General features: G+C 37.0%; 1 protein-coding gene across 2 annotated transcripts in view; it reads right to left on the bottom strand.

Annotated features, from left to right (window-relative positions):
• Positions 1 to 21140, bottom strand: part of VPS45 (vacuolar protein sorting 45 homolog) — a 67412-nt gene that overhangs the window by 31092 nt on the left and 15180 nt on the right. For both annotated transcript variants that reach the window (XM_064588456.1, XM_064588457.1), the window contains 5 exons: positions 20649 to 20762; positions 20083 to 20250; positions 11752 to 11910; positions 11439 to 11546; positions 10507 to 10628 (listed from right to left, as the gene is read on the bottom strand). In XM_064588456.1, the coding sequence (XP_064444526.1) occupies positions 10507 to 10628; positions 11439 to 11546; positions 11752 to 11910; positions 20083 to 20250; positions 20649 to 20762 (671 nt within the window). The remainder of the gene's footprint in view (positions 1 to 10506; positions 10629 to 11438; positions 11547 to 11751; positions 11911 to 20082; positions 20251 to 20648; positions 20763 to 21140) is intronic.

Genomic DNA, 21140 nt, shown 5'->3' with positions numbered 1-21140 from the left:
CTGCTCCTTGTCCTTATCTTGGATCTAGTCTGCATTTTAAATTTTGGTAGATATCACCAAGTTGCTCCACAGATGTCATTCCACCAGTAACTCAGGAAAGTGCCTATTTCTCCCCATCCTTTCAGCACCATGTATTATCAAGGCTTTTGGTCATTTTAAGTTAATTAAGTTGATCACTTGTTCCTCCTTGATATACTTTCTTCACTTGGTTTCCAAGACATCACATTCTTGGTTTTCTTCATTAGTTGCTCTTTTTCAGTGTTCCTTAATGGCTTCACCTTATCTCCCTGACATCTTAATGGTGGTGGAGTCATTGGTCTTCCTTTCTTCTTCATCTACACTTACTCTCTAGATCTACTTTGCCTAATGTAGTTACCATCAGCCACATATGGCTATTTAAATTTAAACTAATTAAAATAAAATAAAATATTCAGTTCCTCAGTAGAACTAGCCACATTTCAAGTGCTCAATAGTCACATGTGGCTAATGACTACCTTATAAGATGGCACCAATAGAGCACATTTCCATCATTGTAGAAAGTTCTATTAAACTTATCGATCATCCCTAGATGATCACACCCAAGTTGTATGGTTTTAAATACATCTCTCTGCCGATGACACCCAAATCTCTATCTCTAGCCCAGACAGACCTGTCTCCTAAATGCCACATTTCTACTAGATGTTTAATAAATTTCTCAATTCAAATGTTCTAATTCCTCATCTCCCCCAAGCTTGTTTCACCCATAGCTTTCCTCATCTTAGTTGATGGCCAGTCTATCTTTTCAGTTGCTTAGGATAAAAACTTTGTAGTCATCCTAACTCCTCTGGAATGAAGCAGATAAGTTAGAGACATAGTGAGAGAAAGAGAGGGAGAAATAAGCAGTGGCCAGACCATGGAAGGCCTTGAGTCTTATATTTCATGGTGGATAACTGAATCACTGAAGGAATATAACAGGTTACCATGATCAAATGTGCTTTTTTGGACAATTCTGGCAGCTGTGTGAGAACGAATTGGGGGATGCAGGTGGGAAAAGATGGAGAACAAAAGGCCACTGTAAGACTTCTAGAAAGATATGATGAAAAATGGGACTAAAGAAATACCAGGAGTGGAGAGGAGGGACTGGATATAGGAGACAAAAAAAAAAAAAAAAAAAAAAGACTCTTCAGTATTTGGTCAATGGTTAAATATGGAGGATGAGAATAAAGGAACAGTCCACAATAACTTTAAGTTTTCTGGTTTTGGTGACTAGGTGTAGTGGTTTAGGTTTGAGGAAAAAAAAGCAAGACTGATTTCCTGAAAGACAAAAACATGTGTTGGAGATACCTGTGGAACATCCCAACAGAGATGTCCACTAAATATATTATCTGGACATTTAGGCCTAATGATTTCCCTGAATACAGGTGGCAGCTGAAGCCATGGAAATAGATGAGTTCGACCAAGGGAGAGCGTGTAGAGTGAGAAGAGAATCGAAAGACAGAGCTTTGGAGAGTTTTTAACAGCCACAGGACAAGCAAGATGAACAGCCAGCAAAGGCAACTGAGAAGGAAACTGTCAGAAAGGTAGGAGGAGAACCAGAAGGGAGAGGCCAAGTGACAAGTGACTTTCAAGAAGAACAGAATGGTTAACAGTGAGAGAACAGTCGGGTAAATAAGGTGAGGACTGAAAGAGACCACTGTGTGTGCTGTTGTATATGAATCTGTAAGAAAAGTCTTAGTGTATTATAGTGGAGTAAGAAGCCAGGGTGCATGGATTGAAGAAGACAGTGACTTCATCCAGGAACCTGACTGTGAAAGAAAGGAGACAGGTTAGAGGAGAGCCCGGATTCAAGGGCTTTATACTTACTGCTTGTTTAATAGGAGAAACCCAAGTATGCTTGTAGTCTGTGGGAAAGTAGTTAGATGAGGAGAAGCTGAAAATATAGGAGGCAGGGAGAGAAAGGGAGCAAGCAAATAATCAATACAGGAAGGCTGCAGAAGAGATGGTAGGAGTCTAAAACTAGAGCGTGGACAGAATGATTAGCTCTAAATAGGAAAAAGGATGTATTTCCTTTAGAATGGAGGAAGGACATAAAGGTCGGTATATGTAAATAAGTTTATAAATATGGGGGCTAGACACTGAGGGAGTTAATGTCTGACAGATTCAATTTTTTTTTTTTCTAGGAAACACTGCTGTGGGCTGGGGTGGGTTAGGTGATTTGGAGAGAATGGAAAACAGTCAAAACTGATGTGGAGAAAGAGACAAAGAGAAAGAACTAAGGATGCATAAAAGTTTGAGTATCTGGGAAGGCCCAACTGAGTTTAGAAACAATGAATTTGTAGTGGCACTAATCCATAATTTGTGTGATTTCCTCTAGTATCACAGAGAAGTAGATACTAAGTTATTAATCCAATATTAATCTAGTGCTTTAGAGGCTGCAGGGAAAGAGGTTCTTTGTAACTTACAAGAAAGCATTACCTGAATCACTAAAATACTCTACACCATCAAGGTTTCTTTCCTTCAAGTCCTTGCCTCCAGTTACTGGCCAGCTTTCTCTTGCTGTGAAAGGTCATTTGCTTAGGAAACGTTGCATGATTATGACAGTAATATTTTTCTACCAAGTATGATGAACTCTTAATTATTCAAGGACTGAATATTCAGGTAAAATACAGGTTCTCTTCTTTTTCTCCAACTGATAGGTATTGTTTCGGTTCTGACTAATCTTTCTACAGAAGGGGAAAGGGAATATGAACAGCTAAGACTCAAGTTCAGTTCTTGTCAGACTCTTTAGGAATCGATTTCATAAGGGGATCAACTAAGCTACAGTTGGCTATAATTTTAAATAGTGACATGAGTCTCTATAACCTTTATCATAGTATTACGTAACCTCATGGATAGATACAATTTCTTTTCAACCAAATTTCAAAGAATGTAAATTTTTAATTCTTCCCACTCTATTGGTTCTAGAGTACCAATGAGCTGAGATAATAATGGCTTCTCAAATATAGTCATAACTGGTTTAATATTCATTAAAGGATGTGAAGAATGAGTTCTGTGGAGAAGAAAAATCCAAAGTTGCAAGAATGTGCTGTCAAGGAGACAGAAGACATTCTGCCAATTGTTTGGTCTATGTTGTAACTATCTGGGTGTCAGCCTAGGTAGAAACAGGAAAAAAAAAAAAGTAGTTGCAGTGTTCAGAAGTAATAAAATCTTCAAAGCTGAAATGAAATTCTATTCTCAGAAAATGAGTATTTTTTTTTTTTTTTTTACAGGGAGATTCCACATGCAATAATACTCTTTATGTTGAGGGGCAACCCTAGGCTGACACTCATTATGCAGTTTATCTTGAGTAAATACTCATTAATTGCACAGATTATTTCATTAAGAAGAAGGGAAGGAAGTTTCTCCCTTGCAGGGGTACAGTGACTGATGAGAGGAACCGGACAGTAACATTTTTGAGCTCCTGATCTGGTAAGTCAATTTAAAAAGCAGCTGAGCAGACGAACAAGGATCATCCAGGAAAAGAGATGCTGCTTCTCTATAGCTGCCCTCTGCCCATCATCTGCCTCAAGAGTACGTCTGTTTCTTGTGGAAAAGAAAGGCAAGAACTGGGAAGGAATAAACTCAAGCAGACTCCTAAAAGAGTGCAAGAACTCTATCCTTTAGTCTGATAATTTCAGGGTGCCAGAGTATTTTCGTATTACTGGAGAGGGAAGAAAATGTTGCAGATGGTAACTGTGGGTGTAGGTTATATTAATATAAGGACAAAACTTAGATACTGGTATAGATTCTTACAGCTTGACTTAATTGTGTACCTAAAAAGATGACTATGTTACATTTGGTTATGAAAACATTAATAAATGTTTTCCTGAACCTCCTACTACTTACTCAAGCTGGCTTAAGGAGGAACATCGATGGGGAAAAAAATACAACGCTGACATTTTTCCTTTTCTTTTCTTTCCCTGGTGAATTTTAAAAGTAGATGTTCTGATGAGGCCAATGGCAAAATACACAACAAATCATTTTTATATGATGATTGAAGCTAAGTGGAATACACAAGTTCAATTCTTTGTACACATCTTCCTGTGCTCTGTAATTCACTCCAGCAACCGAAGGCATTAATTAATTCAGGCAGCAAACATTAGATAGAGAATAGCAGCCAGTTCATGCTGCATATAGATATACAAGGACATCTTGAGAACTCAACCAATTTACATCTTATTTTATTATAAAAATAAACATTTTTCACATATAGAATTTTGGAAATCATTACTTCTATACATGAATAAACTAAGTAGAAAACCTTAAGCTTTTAAGAGGCAATACTTTATCTACTTTGTGGGCCATTACACTTATGGCTAAAATTCAAATTTTTGAGTTCTTAGGGATAATAAGGATCTTAGGAGCATTTACTGTAGGAAAAAAGGCCAATGGAAAAGGACTGCTGTCTATTATAGAAACAAAATGAACTGCTGCAACAAGATTCCACTAAATTTATGTAAATGTGAAAAAGTACTTCCTTTTGAATTGACTGTGGAATGCATGACCAGATAGCTCCATTCTCTCACCAAATGTTTAAGTTGCTTGTTTTTATGAGGGACAAGGAGCAATTCTGGAGTGAGAAAGAAAAATGAGGCTGCTAAATAGAATATGTGGGAGTCCCATCTGCAGAAGAAAGATCAAAACTCAATTTGTAGATATGGCTATACTGCCAAACAAGTTAACCACATATTTAATAGCTAAGGGCTAAAACAATTCTACAGGTGTTCCTGATTTCAAAGTTGTATTCTTGACACATCTCCTTTGATACTTCCTAATAACAACAAAACCAAGGAATTCTATCATGATGAGACTTAAATTATCACAAGGATGACTAAAATCAATGACTCTTCTCAATGTGATGATCCAAGACAGCGGCTAGAACTGAGAGTGAGGCCTAGTGGATGTAGAGCCAAAATATTGTAGAGCATTACTGGCAAACTGTAAAAATCTAAATTTTCTGGTAACATCAACCAAATTTATTCTCTAGTTTAAATTTTCCAACTGTAAATCTTGTCATGTCAACTGTTATAGATGCTTACATGAGAAATTCGACACCTATCGAACACCTATTTGTAAAGCACTGTGTTAAATATTGTGAAAAACCCAAATACTAATATAGTTCTTCAAGAAAATGATACTTAATACAATATCAATATATAATGGGACAGACAGACAGGTATACAACTAACCACTGTCTCAATATCCAGAGGTAACCACGCTTAACACTTTCTTGTTAATTCTTTCTGAAGTATGTATAGTATACATAAAGATATGCATGCTTGCATATATATTACATACATACTATGGATAGTTGAGCAGACCTGTTTATATACACATGTGTAATAATAATATTTATGCTTAGATATGGGTTTTTATTTTTTACACAAAAAGGATATTATAGCATTTTGCTTTTCTATCCAATATATCTTAGAAAGTTTTTATATCACCCCATGAAGAATTACGCTATTTTTTTTTAAAGATTTTATTTATTTATTTGACAGAGAGAGAACAGCGAGAGAGGGAACACAAGCAGGGGGAGTGGGAGAGGGAGAAGCAGGCTTCCCGCTGAGCAGGGAACCTGATGCAGGGCTCGATCCCAGGACCCCGGGATCATGACCTGAGCTGAAGGCAGACGCTTAATGACTGAGCCACCCAGGTGCCCGAGTTATGCTATTTTTTTTTTTAAAGATTTTATTTATTTATTTGACAGAGAGAGAGACACAGTGAGAGAGGGAACACATGCAGGGGGAGTGGGAGAGGGAGAAGCAGGCTTCCCGCGGAGCAGGGAGCCCGATGTGGGGCTCGATCCCAGGACCCTGGGATCATGACCTGAGCTGAAGGCAGACGCTTAACGACTGAGCCACCCAGGCGCCCCGTTATTCTATTTTTTAAGAATGCATAGCACTGTACTGTAATTTAGGTAACCAGTCCTCTATTGATGGATATTTAGCCTGTTTTTTTTTTAACTGTTACAAATAATGTTTCGGTAACTATCCTTGTTTATATGTCTTTTTGTACTTGCACAATATATCTAGACAGCAAACTTTTAGAAGCAGAATGTTCAGTAGGTCTTTTCAAGGCCTCTGCAGTCTACCTGCTGTTAAGCAGGGCCAGAAGGTGGCGTAGGCATCTTCTGTGCCCTGTCCTGTTGTTTCGGAACCAACTTCTCTGCCTTCTTCAATGTCTCCGTTATGTTAGAAGCTCATGATGCGGTTGCACTGTTTTCTCCTGACCTCCTTTCCTGGTCACTCTCTTATTCCTTGAAGATTTTAGCTCTGGTTTACTGTCCTACTTCTCACTGCTGTTCCTTTCAGGATTTTCAGTGACTTTCATATCAATGTGGATTACTCATCTCACATCCCGGTCTTCGCACCCAGGATGATGTGTTCTTCCATCCCTCATAACCAACACCCATGATTATAACCTAAACTCCTTCACTTTAAGTATCTGCATTGTGAAATCTTGCATTCAAGATCTCTTTCTCCAACAACAAGCTCCTCAACTTCTAATTCACTTACATTAATACTTCTACTATAATAATTCTTTGACCTCATCAAGACCACTAATTCACTCAACAATACTTTATTTACCATCTAATACCCTCCTTCTGTTTTCAATTCCCCAAATCCAGGTTGGGCCTAGCTGCCAGCCTTATCCTCATTTAATCTAGTACAGCCAAAAGTTGCTGGAGAAAACCACACAACTAGGCTCATGGGCTCTATTTTAAAGGTTTTATTTATTTATTTATTTGGGAGCGGGGAGAAAAAAGAGGGGGGAGGGGCAGAGGGAGAGGGACAAGCAGACCCTGCACTGAGCGTGGAGCCCACTTGGGGCTTGATCTCAACACCCTGAGATCATGACCTGAGCTGAAATCAAGAGTCCATTGCTTAACCGACTGAGCCACCAAGGTGCCCCTCTATTTTAAATTAATGACCATAAAACTCTAATGGGCACTCAATTTGGCTAGAAGTCCTACTTACATTTCCCTAGTAAATCTGATTCCTGGCCTGCAAGATGACAGTTTCACAATGTTTTCTCTTTTTACCCACTACCTCAGTTGATAACTTGACATTGTATTTTACTGAGAAAATAGAAGCAATCAGCTTAGATGGTCCCATATTCTCACCATCAAAATTGTTAAAAAGAAAAAAGTACCTCTGTTTCTATCAAAGGCTCCTCTGCTTATGCTCTGGATCCCTTAAAGACTTGTGCAGTTCTTCCTCTTTCTCTTCAGCATTTTTGACTTTTCTTTCTTTAGGGTAATTCTCATTAGATTACAATCTCATCAGCTATGCTCTAGAATCTCTTTCCCTTGAGTACACACTCTCTCCTAGCTACCATCCCATTTCTCTGACACCTTCATGCAAAATTTCTTTAAAAGTGTTATATACATTTGTTATCTCTATTTTATCTTACATCCTGTAACCCTAATTTGGTTTCTAATCTCCCGGAAACTGGGAATAGGTCACCAAAGACCTTCGTGTTGCCATATCTGATGGATTCTTCACCGTTTTCACCTTTACCTCTCAGAAGACTAGACTCAGGTTACCACTTGCTTCTTCGTCTGTATGACACTATGCTCTCCTGGTTTTCTTTCTATCTTTATGTCGCCTCCTCCTCAGTCTCCATATCTGGCTCCATGTCTTCCACTCAATCCTCAGTCCTAGGCTCTCTTCTTTTCTTTCTATGCTCTCTCCCTACGTGATCTTATATATCTTATATCCCATAGCTTTAAATATCGCCAAAATCTTGTTGACTCCCAGTTTATTATCCAACATTTCTACTTGGTTATAGGCATCTGCAACTTAACAACTTGATTGCCCCCCACCCCAACCTGAGAGTTATTCTTCACTTCTCTCTTATTCTATGGTAAGAGGGTAAGAGTAGATAACCTCTTTAGTGGAGTAGAGGACTCCATTAAATAAGTCTATTGATTCTTTCTCTCCCAGCCTCCTTATCCAAACCTCTTTCATTCCTTACCTGTACTATTATAACGGCCTCCTAAGTAGTCTCCCTGCTTCTATTTTTGCCTTCAAATATCCATTCTCAAAAAAAAAAAAAAAAGAAAAGAAATCAATTCTCCCTAGAAGATGATCCTTTAATAAGTAATTCAGTTCATGTCACTTATGTCTAAGCTCTTCAATGGTTTCCTTTGACATTTAAAATTTAAAAACCTTCTTAAGACCCTATGTAATCCAGCTCCTACTTATTTTTTCAACTTATTTCCTCCTTATTCACTATGCCCCAACCACACTGGGTTTCTTTCCGTTCCATGAACTTGCCAAGTTCTCTCTTCAAGGCCTTTGCTCCAGTGTTCCCTCTGCTTGGGATGCTTTTTCTCTTAATTGTTATGTGATTGGCTCTGTCTTGTCATTCAAAGCTCATCTTTTTTTTTTTTTTTTAAAGATTATTTATTTATTTGAGAGAGAGAGGAAGAGCACAAACAGGCAGAGTAGCAGGTAGAGGGAGAGGGAGAGAAGCAGGCTCCCCGCTGAGCAAGGAGCATGATGTAGGGCCTGATGCGGGGCTCGATGTGGGGCTCGATCCCAAGACCCTGGGATCATGACCCGAGCCGAAGGCAGACGCTTAACCAACTGAGCTACCCGGGCACCCCTTCAAAGCTCATTTTAAATAGCATTTCCTCAGAGAGGTTCTCTCCATTTAAAACAGCCCCCCTCACTTCTACAAAGTTACTTTGTAGCTTATTACACTATTTATTTCCTCAATAGCACTTATCTCATTCAAATCATAGTCTTTATTTGTTTACTAGCTTACTGTCTCCTTCATGTAAGTTCCTATAAGGGCAGGTAACTTGTCTTTCCTGTTTTATTTCCCCAGCATTTACAACAGTTTTTGACATACTGAAGACACCCAATAAATATCTGTTATATAAAAGGATGCAGCAATTGAATTATTAACTATATTTGTATTTAGGTAATAGTGACAAATGCTAACAGATGCTGACAACTGATAAATGTGCATTTTGTTGGAAAAGCATCATTCTGAGCTTTGTTCGGAAATGAATCACCCAAATTAGAAAGGTTTGCTGTTATGAACTAATCATACACAATATACTTTTCTGGTGGTGTATGGTGTCTCTTTAGCAATAAATAGCTAATTGATAATTCTTATATGAAATTCATGAAAAAGTAATATTTTTACTTCTATCATACTAATTAGAAGGCCACTTAATAGACTTATACTGTTTTTCAAAAAGCCTCTAAGATAGGTAAATAGCTTTAGGCTGGTTTGCATTCTTTCCACTTAGTTGACATTTCTGAATCTTGACGCCAAGTTCCTTAAACATTTTATCTGAATGAATGTACTGTCTGAATTTAACCCCAGATATTCTGCCTCTCAACCTTGGATTTTTTAAAAGATCTTTCTTTTCTGTTGTTACCAAATTACAGAGGTTTTTTTTTTTAAAGGAAAATGGAAAAAAAAATTTTTATCATATAAAAGAGTCATCTTTTTCCTTTCAGAAGTTTATTATATCTATAAAACACTATTCTTCCAAGACTCTTAGGTTATGATTAGCTGAAATAATTGAAGAAGTCTACCAATAGTAACAATTTGCACATCAATCTATCCCATTACATATATTAGATTCTTTATAATATGTGGTCCCAGTAAAAAATACACAAGAATATAATTTATGGGCGCCTGGGTGGCTCAGTTGGTTAAGCGACTGCCTTCCGCTCAGGTCATGATCCTGGAGTCCCTGGATCGAGTCCCGCATCGGGCTCCCTGCTCGGCAGGGAGTCTGCTTCTCCCTCTCCCACTCCCCGTTTGTGTTCCCTCTCTCGCTGTGTCTTTCTCTGTCAAATAAATAAATAAAATCTTTAAAAAAAAAAAAAAGAATATAATTTATAACAAAGTAGACTTTGTGTATATTGAAAATTTCAGGTTGATCTAAGTAAGTTGATCTGGACGAGTTTTGTTTTTATTAAAACTAACAGACCACTCGATTAAAATGACAATTAATTCCTTCCTTCGGTTAATACCCCAAAAGCAAGCCATCCTTTGCTTCTGTGTAACAAATGGCCTCTGTTAATTAGGTCTCAGTTCGTATGCTGGCCACATTTGGCAAAGTCCAGTCCTCACCAAAAATAGTAACAACCTGCTCTGGATGGCAACCAAGCAGCAAATCTATTTTTGGCCTTAATTTTTGAAACTCCAAATGTTAAATGCCATGGAACTGAACCTTAAATGGCATAAGTAAACTCATCTGATATCAAAGGACAGAATACAAGTATATGGGATACTTCAAAACACCTATTTCTTTATTCCAAAAGAAATAATCTTGCAGGCTTAGTAAGTGAATTTATATCTAACCCTGACACATGTAAAACCAAAAGAATCTCAGAACTGAAAAAACAGGAGGAGGAGTAGAGCAGTATCATCTTAGTTGTTGTCTCTTACAACACTCCACATTTCCTATTTTCTTAGTGTTTCTGGTTTTTATTATTAGTATCTTAGTTACCTTACCTGTCTCTGAGTGTGCTGGGGCCTAGATAAGGGTACACGTTTTCCTTAAGCTTTCCTTTGATGAGATGGTCCAGGGTCTCATGTAGGAAAGGTTGATGTTGAGTATACACATTTTCTACTCCCTAAGACAGGGGAAGACGATTCTTATATCATTTTGGGGGAACTTGCAATATAACAGTTAATGATACTCATCAGAAAAGGACATGCACTCAATAGGGATTTCATGGGATAGATTCAAATGGGAATTTTCTGGTTAAATAACTTAAAAATTTCTTTTCATCAATTAGAAATGTTCTAATCTCATAAAAATACTTTGTAACTTAAGCCTAGCTATTATAAAAGAATTTCGAAAATGGAATTGCTTAAATCCCTTATCGTCTTTTCAGTGATTCTTATCCTTTTGTGAAAATGTTATATGGTAGGTAGAGCAAATAAGAGGAAAAGACCACATAGAAAAGGAGTCAAGAAACACTCAGGTAAATGGAAACATTTCAGGAAACATAAGAAAGGCTTGCAGATTAAAACTAATTTTTTTTACCATTTTAAGAAAATAGTAATTTTAAAAGATCTACAGTTGTTTGCCTCATCTTTAATTTCCTTCAAAGAAAAACAACCAAACAAATCTTAAATGATAAAGAAATGGAGTAAAACAGCTATAACCAACAGAACTGTCTGTTTTACTCTGGGGTATTTCCTGGAAATATTCTATTATTCCCTGTTCCGCTGCTCAGTCCAATGCTGATGCTGCTCCCATACAGAAAGCATTTGAAGAAAAAGCTTTTGGGAGATGTCTGCTTTAATTTCATTTAATTGACATAGTACTAAATTAGCAGCAATCCTGAAGTTACTCTGAAGATCTTATTTATTCACTCTCAGCCGCAGGGGCTTCCACTGTTTCTCATTTAGTAAAAAGTACAGAGGACATGCCATACCTTCAATCCTTTGAGGAACTGTTTGGTGATAGCCACAGCATCTTTGGGGCTGAAAAGGTCACTTCCTCTGACCCGTTTACCACCATATTCAACTACTGCAGACACAAGCTATTAGGAAAAAAGAGAACCAGCTCTTATTGCTTGGGGATCAGGAAACTCATTTCATAAGAAAATACCTTTATTAAGGAAATGAAGACATGAGAGGACATAATTATACATTTCTGTAAGTAAAAGCAGTATGATTTGTCAGAACTAAGAATATAATAATAGAGTTGCTAGCTGTTTGGTGGGATTAATATATAAATTTGGTTACCTTTCGATATTTCTCAGAAACACCTTTATTCCTGAGGTCCATCATTAGTCCTGGTAGGCTATTGCTGCTGTGTCGCTCATAATGTAGAGCATAAAGCATCACCAGGCGGGCAGCATCAAACTCCGTCACTTTGGGGTTCTGCAGGAGCCTCTTTACATTCTGAAAAAACGAAGAGCTGATATTTATCTCCCCTTCACCTGAGCGATGTATAAGATCTTAAGTCTAGTAAGTCTAATGAGTGGCAGTGATGCATCTGAGTTCATGACTAAGATTACTACAATGGCAATGTACAGGTTATAGGTATAGCAATTGTTTCAACTACAGAAAATTAAATGCCTTTGCCCAAGACAAGAATTTCCCATTGCAATTGCTTTAGGACAAAAATGAATTTAACTATGGATAGTTCCTTCTTTCTTTCCTTTGATGAGATGGTCTATGGTCTCATGTGGGAAAGGTTGCAGTTTCCTTGCTGAAACAAGGAACATATACTATTTCCACCATTTCAATCAACACAGCACACGACAGAACTGACCCGTTGACTTGCAAAACTATTGCTTAGCATTAGTGACTGACCAGTGAAATGGAGACAAATTGGTAGAATTTTATGTAGGAGGACTGGGCTTAATCTCCAAGAAGCATCAGATGTAACAATATGTTTCCACATGCCTTTCAGAGATATGAGTATGTAAAGAAAATGAGTGTGTAACCTCTAAATTGAACACTTGTGATCTTAAGAGGGCAGGTATTGACTGCAAAGGAAGCTGGACAAAATCATTTAGGTTTTGTCAATCCTCATATTAAGGAACTTCCCCATAGTACGTATTTATGCTTATTATGCAGCAGAACAAATTAATTCAAGCCAAGAACTACTCTGTGATCCCCCTCTAAGCATAAGGCACTATGCCAGGCACTGGAGGATATAGAGGTGAGTTAAACAGTTTCTTTCCTCAGTGAGTTCACAGACAAGAAGGTGAAGGGGAATGAAACAATTACAGCCTATTCTGCTACAAAGCACGTTTCTTGAATGCACTTTAACTCTATGAGATCATTAAATATGGGAATGGTGTCAGTTTAACACAGAAGGTATAATGGCTTATATGTACTTTTTCCAGTATGTTAGTATTAAGAAGGGAATAGGGCCAAGCTTCCTCTTTAAGGGGAAGCTTTAACACTATGTTAAGAAGAAAGGATATAAACCCTACACAAGAGTTTTCTGCAAGAAGTAGCTGGTTTTGTAGCTTTAAGAGCTGTTATATTTTCCACTGTATTAAGATATCTGGGGAAGGGGCAAGTGCATGAAAAGGATGTGAAGAAATTTCTCTGAGTTAAAAAGCAAACAAAATGACAGCCAAAAACTGACTGATATCCCCATATTGTATTTTTAATTTTGGTGAAACTAGTTTGTATAGAAGCAAAAGTTTTTCTGACCTTACATCTTGAAGAATAAAATGTGAGCCCTAGGAGTAAGGAAGGCTACAAAGGATGGACTGAGTATATTTCTAGGTACAAATGTCTGTGGAGATTTAACTGTGCTAATATTTTTATTAGGATTGTCACTATTTTTATTAGGGCTTTGATTACAAAGTTATATAGACTTTTTTTTAGTTACGTGGATTTTAAGTGACCTGCTTATAATCCTATTTTCCCATAATACTTATTTTTAGTACATGATTTTGCAGAACTGGAGGTTTTTCAGGAAAACACGTGGTATTATAACAGAAACATATGTATGCAAAAAACAAAACAAGAAACAGAAACTGAGAATCAGCACAATGCGGGGAAGGGGACACAGAGTGAAGAAAAGTACATCTGGTTGCTGAGGAATCAAGAAAGACTTCATGCAAAAGGCCCTAAAAAATCAGTAAGTGTTAGAATTAGTCTGGGAGACTAAAAGAGGAGATGCTCTTAACAGGAATATGGAAATCAGAGAAAGAAATGGGTTGAGTTGAAAGACTGGCAAGAGCCTTGGAGGGCACTAGAGTCTGAGGACATACATCCAAATGGAACTTTACAACTTATGAGATGCTTTCACATACCTTATCTTTTTAATACTTCACAACAGCCAGGCTTAATGTTTAAGAACTCTTCTGTTCACACCAAAGAGAACTACGATGACATGGGGAACCACCCAGGTGGCTCTCAAGTAGGAAGTTCTCTGGGTAGGATTTCTATTGTTGCTTTTCTGGGTGAATATTTCACTAGCATCATCTTTAAGGAATCAAAAGGGAAGATATTTCTCTTCTTTAGATTTAAACCCTGCAGTCATAAGAATTTCCTTACTTTTTTTTCTTTTGTAGTACCCTTTCCAGAGCAATCACGGAATACAGACTATTTAGAATACCTGTTCAAATTTGCCACTAGTTTCTACCATAATAAGAATACCCTATTTCCTATGTCTCTCATCAACTTAGCCTAAGTTTAAAACATCCATCTGGGATCTCTGTTGCCACTTTTTTTTTATAGGCACAATGTTTCAATTCCTGCCCTTGGGATCACTCTCTTTTTACCTTAAATCTACTCAATTTCTGTATTTTTCAGCAAATCTGAGATTCTCAAGTATAAAACCACAAAACTGGTATAGGGACAAAGACTGCCCCAATCAGCTGGTACCCTTCCTACTTGATCCCTTTCTAACTACTTTCGCTTGCATCTTGACTCTTGGCTCTTTCCCATTAAAGAATTCCACTTCTCTTCCTTGAGATCTGGTGCTGGTATTTAGAGTCCCCTGGCTTGACTCTTAGCTCTCCCTTGAGGATGTGGCTCAGATCTGATCCAAGATTACTTTGAGTAGATTACTTTGCTACTTTTGATCCCTTAGGACCCAACCCATGACTCAGGTCAGCGTTCCAGCTAGGCTTACCTATTTCCTCATGAAAGGAAACATGTAGGTACAAGCTGAGTTCTTTCTTCTCTTTCAGCTATGTAAGTCCTTGAAGAGGAAGGGCATTTTTGTCTGCCTGGATCCCACATTATCCTCTGACTTATTATTTTTTTTCAAAAAGATTTTATTTATTTGACAGAGAGAGATACAGCGAGAGAGGGACTACAAGCAGGGTGAGTGGGAGAGGGAGAAGCAGGCCTCCTGCCGAGCAGGGAGCCTGATGCGGGGCTCAATCCCAGGACCCTGGGATCATGACCTGAGCCAAAGGCAGACACTTAACGACTAAGCCATCCAGGCGCCCTATCTTCTGACTTAATTTTGAACATTTCACTCATGGCTACATGGTCATGGTCAACTTGACCAACAGTGGTATATGTTATATTGAGATTCCAGGGTACTAACCAGAGAAGAGAAAACAATCCGAAAGACTTCTAATTACACAGCAGGTATCTGCTACACGGTGGTATTTATATGTTGGAAATATGAGTGAATTACATAATGAACTTCTGGTTTCTCTTTTCTTATGAAATTTTATGAAATTTTCCATAACCCTTGAGACTTTCAAGAGAGAAAAGTATATTTCACATAACAATGGCTGAGTAAAGAGCAAAAGAAAACTATTGTCCTCTTAAGAAGATAGGATTCAAACACAGAATTTACTGAATTCTAACATTCATATATGCCTAATCAAGGAATAAGAAAAGCAAAAACACTCTCTCTGACGGTTAAGTTTCAAAAAGGAGCTAATGTTCACTCAAAAAACATCAATTAAAAAACAATTCTTTTCTGATATTTAAAGATCCTTCCATTGTTTTGGGCAACTTTTCTATTTTCTTCTACCAAAATTATGATGAAGCAGCACAAGAACAAATTTTTATAATGACTTAGTTATACCACTGTATCAATTACAGATGAAGTCAGCAACTAAAAATAGTCTCTATTTTTTGTTTTAATTTAACCTGAAGAATAGGAACTCTACCTTGTTATCTGCTATCACATTAATGTAGTAAAATCATCAATGACTAGCATTAATAATCCAGCAGATTAGAATAGCAAGATGAAATTCGCAGAAGCCTTTAACATGCTGATATGATAAAAAAAAAATGAGTCTTAACAGTTTGAGAGAACAGTGTTATGGGACTATAAAGAGCTTATCTAGAAGAAATTATAGAAAGTAGGCAGGACCCAATTCTACTGACTGGTAAATACATCTGAGTCAGTATTCTTTTCCTTAATGACTAGCCAACATAAAATTTAGCTTTGCTGTAGGTCTTCTGCTGGTCAACACTGTCTGAAACACTGGCTAAATGTTGGTTTAGAGAGAAAATGATCATTTTTATTCTTAATTGGTGAAAGTAAAATTGTCACCTCAATGTGTCCCAAACAATTTTCTTATGATTTTAATGAGAAGCAGAAAACCCTTCTGAAATCTGGGAGAGAGAGAGATCCGAGGTGATGAGTAGATTAGAAAACAATATCCTAGATGTCATAGAGAAAACAGAATGTATCATCAAATAATAATATGGATAATGTGACAGTTATTACTTATTGAATGTTTTAAGTACCAGGTACCATATTAAGTGCTTTACATGTACTAGCTCACTACACCCTCACAAAAATCTTTAAGGTAAGTACTGTAATTTTTCCCCATTTTACAGACAAAAAGACTAAGTGGTAATAATTTTCAAACCCAAGCCATCAAAGTCCCAAGCTCTTAGCCAGTACTCCATACTGCTTCAAACAGAACTCTTCCTCTTAATTTTTCTAAGAAGTATTTATTGAGTCTTTATATCTTTAATAGGATGATTTGAGGCCTTTTACCCAAGGTCAGGAAAGAAGGATATAAAAACAGACTAGTTCTTCCTTCTAAATGAAAAGCTATGACATGACACACGATGGGGGGAAACTGCTTACTTTCTGAAGATATTTCTCTTCATGGCATGAAAAAAATATCTTCCTCACTAATCAAATGAGTCTTTTCCAAGGCTATAGATATGTTTTAATGATAGTACATTGCAGTTCGGTTCTAGTGAAAATTCTTCTAAATCAAATTTTTGTTAGCCTGTAGGATAACTGGTTAGAAGTGGCAGTCATTTATATAAGTTAATTTTTAGCAATATATGTATTTTTTTCCTTCATCATGATATAGTTACTATTCAATAAAGCAAACGCCATCTCTACTCAAAAACCTCAATTCATTATTTCATGACGTATTATCTAAGGTCAAGCCAAGGAATGCTATAACCCATCTAGGGGTCAGGCCCCTGGCATGTACTCATTATCAAACAAAAGCTCCCTTTATAGACTATTTAAATCATGTTGCCAAAGAAATCCTTTATGGTGGGGGAGTCCAAATCAATGGCTCACTGTAAAACCCTAATAACATGGGCAAGAAAACCTTCAGAGGATAACTTTTTAAAATATAAAGTGGATCACAAATGGAATTCATATTTTAAAGTATCTATTTTTTTCTTTTAAAGTGAACAAGAAATAAGGTTTCAGGCAAGGAATTATAGTAAACTTGTCTAACTGCTTTCTGTATGGTAGAGAAATACAAATAAAGATACTAAAACTGGCTAGTGGTTAAGTTTGGTTCTATTGTTTCAAAGGGAAAAATAAAAGATAAACAAGGAAATTTACATTTAATTACAGGACAAAATTTTGTTTTTATTTAATAAGAAAAGAAAATTTATTTTCTTGGAAAAAATAAAAAGTTTTAATAGGAATACTTTTATTAGGCCCACAAAACTGCAAACTGTTATTAAGTACTGCTTCAAGTAAGTTGGTCAAATTAAACAGATTGCTATACATCTTTATAAAGGAATACTACTTAGTGATTAAAAAAAAATGAGTGTTTAGGTTCTGATCTGGAACAGTCTCTAAGATACACGGTTAAGTGAAAAAGAAAAATGCAGAACTATGTGTACAGTATGTTATCATTTGAATTTTAAAAAGAGAGAAGGAGATACACACCCTCACACAGACTTGCGCATATACAGAATAACTGTAAGGATGCATGTGAGACTAGTAACAGACTGAGTTTTTACTACATACCTCTTTCACCAAGAACTTATATCATCTATTTAAGAATTAGAATTCAATACAATTAAAAAAATAATAAAATCAGCCTGAAAGTTCTTTGAAAGGTTTTAGAGCACAGGGATAAAATTCAGTGTTGATAGAAGGACTTTTCATAAATATAAAGCAAATAGAATCTTCATGATTTTCAAACTGATGATGTTTTCAGAGGAAATCTTAATAAACAGTAAAACGTAACAAATTGTAAATCCCAGTAAAGACCTTGCTATAACTAGAGCAACCACAGGTGGGTGGATTTCTTTGCTTTAGTTGTACCATATATTGTGGATTTCTTTGCTTTAGTTGTACCATATATTTAAAGCATTATGTTTAGAGGAAGGGAACAACATTTACAAAGCACCTATCATATGTGAAGCATTTTACATATCTCACTGAATCCTGGTAAAAATCTAGAAGTTTGAAATCTTTATCCCTGAGGTTTGGGCAAAATAAGTAATATTTTCTCAAAAAAACTTTGGTATATAGAGACAGGATAAAAGCCAGGACAGTCTGGCTCCAAAGCCTGTGTTGTTTCCATTATACCATGCTGGCTTTATTTTATAAAGTCAAGTCGAATTACTGCAGGGAAAGAAAGAGACTAAGTTGTAGAATATAGGGTCCTACTAATAAGGAAATGCACTTCTTATGGTGAGTGCCTTAGAAATGGCTACCTCCCAAAGGACTCTCATTCCCAAGTGACTTATTGCCAGTGATACCACACTGTCATTTCTCAGGAACCTTGGAATTATCGAATTTGTTCTGTCTTGTTATCCTTATATCCAACCTGTTGTTAAATTGTTTTCTCCCTTTGAACTGTCTCTCAGATTTGCCCTTACTGTACATTTTTAGTACTATCACTGTGAGTCTACTAGCCCAACGTCAGGTTTTTCACCTCCAAAATATCCTTACTAGATTAAATTTCCTTAAATACTGCTTTCATCGTATCAACTTTCTACATATGGCCCTACAATGGATCTCTCTGCTTATCTCAGCAAGTGCAAATTCCTCTTACAAGCTTCTTCATAAACTGGTTCCTGTTTACCAATTCAATTTTATCTCCTATTTCTCTTCCACACCCACTCTCCAACAGGTCACACTGTTTATTATTTTCTGCATACTTCTGCCTCTTTGCTTTTGCTGTTATCCCTGACTGAAATCCTCCCCCAGATTCTATTCATTCTTGATGGCCCATCTTAATATCACCTCTAAGGAACTGTCCCTAATAACCTCAAATCTAATTATAGTCAGCATCACAATTTTAACTTAATTAAATATTACCTTGAAACACCGCCTAAGTGCTCCTTGTGCTTTAGTGTTGTCCCTTCAACAATACTGTAAATTTCTTGAGGCCAGAGTCTGATGATGTCCCTTTTCTTCTAAAATACTCTGGAAGCTCTCAACACTTTAAGATTAAAGCCCAATCTCCTTTCAGTGTCCATAATCAGGTTCCAGGTTGTCTTTCTGGCTTATCTAAGACTATTCCTCATCTTGTACCCTGCACTAGCTACACTGCATTATTCTCTGTTCCCTTAATTTTTCTCCCTCCACATCTCCATGCCTGCATTCTCTCTGCCAAGAATTTCCCCTCTTCTCTCTGGTTGGTGCACTTCTACTGTTTGGTGCCCTCCTCCTTATTTGTCCAGACCCAAATCTAATGTCATCTTCTTCTTTAAGAAGCTTCATCCTTAGGGGAAACAGTTGTCCTTCCTCTGTATTTCCATATCCCTTTGTAAATACCTCTAGTAAATAGCACTTATAGCATGGTAATTCTTGGTTTAAATTTCTTTCTTCCCTACTATATAGTGTGAGCTCTTTGAGGAAAAGGATGGTATCTCTTTCTTCTTTGTACCTCTGGATCCTTACAGCACAATGTACATGTAGCAGGCATTTACATGTTCATGGAACGAAGAGCAGGTGTTCAATAATAAAAAACTTAGATAATGCATTTTAATACATACTGTATCTTTAAAATCTTCCTTACAACACTGTGAGACAAATATCATTACACCTATTTTACAGATGAGGAAACGGGCTCAGAAATTAAGCCAACAGCTCCAGGTCACAAAGCCAGTAGGTGGCAAGTGGCTAAAATGCAGATCTTCTGATTTTAGTCTAGTATTCTTCCTGTAGACTACGATGCCCTCCTAAATACTCAGTTAATTGTCTGAACCCTTTGCTATTGCACATTATTCTTCTCCTGTGGTTCTTGAATCTATCTTAAATAAAATTAATCTGTGTTCTTGTCTCAACTCCTTGTTAGATTATAAATTCCATGTTGGTGAAGAAGGATTACTTGCCTTTGTATCTCTTGCTCTGCCTGGCACAGTGCCTTACACATAGTAGGTGCTCATCAAATTGGACTGAATAGATACCTGGAGAGCACTAGAATGGTCATTTTGACAGGCCAGTTCTTGCTCAACTTCTGAAACCTCCAGCAGATTCCGCTCACTGACCAACCGAGACAGCTCTCCAACCACTGTCACATGCTTTGACACAGTCCCAGACATCTTCTTAAACTGTGGGTAATTCTCAACAAAGGCCTGCCATGGGAAAAACAGCAATTGGGGGTTCTGTTATTTCTTGACCGAGGACAGACATGCACGAAGGGAAAAAATAAGCAGGAATTGTTCTGCCCAGACTAAGGCATCTACAACTTTCAATCCCATGGCATTTTGTTTCTGCTTAAAAAGAGAAGAACTGGTACATGTCAGTAGACTGACTTTTTAAATAGTCCAAATGTGACTGAAGAATGGAAAGAAGCACATGGCTTGTTATGAAGTTTTCACTATATTGTTTCCTAAAGAGAAACAGTACAGAAAATTATCTCAAACCAGACAAAATCAGGCAGAAATCAGACTGAGAATATTCCAGAAATGTTGCTTACATGAATAGTTCCAAAGTCTTGCATGTTAGTCATCCATGAACATGTTCAATTTACCTTCATGTCTGCTATTGATTCTAGTTTTTGCTGTTCTTTTGGTTTCTTCTTCTGAAAGTCTTCCATGAGATTCTTTATATTGCTACCAATCTCAGCAAAGTTCAGGTACATATTCTGTGAAAAAGGAAATTGGAAACACAGTTCTATCAAAGAGTCTGACTTTCAGACCATTTAAAAGAAGAAGTGAAAAAGAATCCCGAAGGCAGAATTGAAGGGCAAGAAAATTCCATTATAATGACCAAATCTGGACATTGGCCAGGACACTGGTGATGAATACCATTACTATTCTCACAAAGGGCTACAGAAGTAAATAAATTGGGTTCTAATTTTAAAAGTACAAAGCTAAATATGTGAATTCTATGAAGAAAAAAAAAACTGTTAAAGGGTCAGAATCCAAATCTTCCACCTTCTTTTGAGATGCAGTTTATCTACAGGATGCTCTATCATCCTTCCACATGAAATCCCATAACTATTCTCATTCGAACAAATCAA

This window comes from Mirounga angustirostris, unplaced genomic scaffold, assembly GCF_029215605.1.
Source record: "Mirounga angustirostris isolate CCGP_5_RB_7025 unplaced genomic scaffold, mMirAng1.0.hap1 SCAF_4, whole genome shotgun sequence".
In the NCBI taxonomy this organism is placed as follows: domain Eukaryota; kingdom Metazoa; phylum Chordata; class Mammalia; order Carnivora; family Phocidae; genus Mirounga; species Mirounga angustirostris.
Note: the sequence above shows the minus strand (reverse complement) of the source record. Positions and strands in the feature narration are given on the sequence as shown.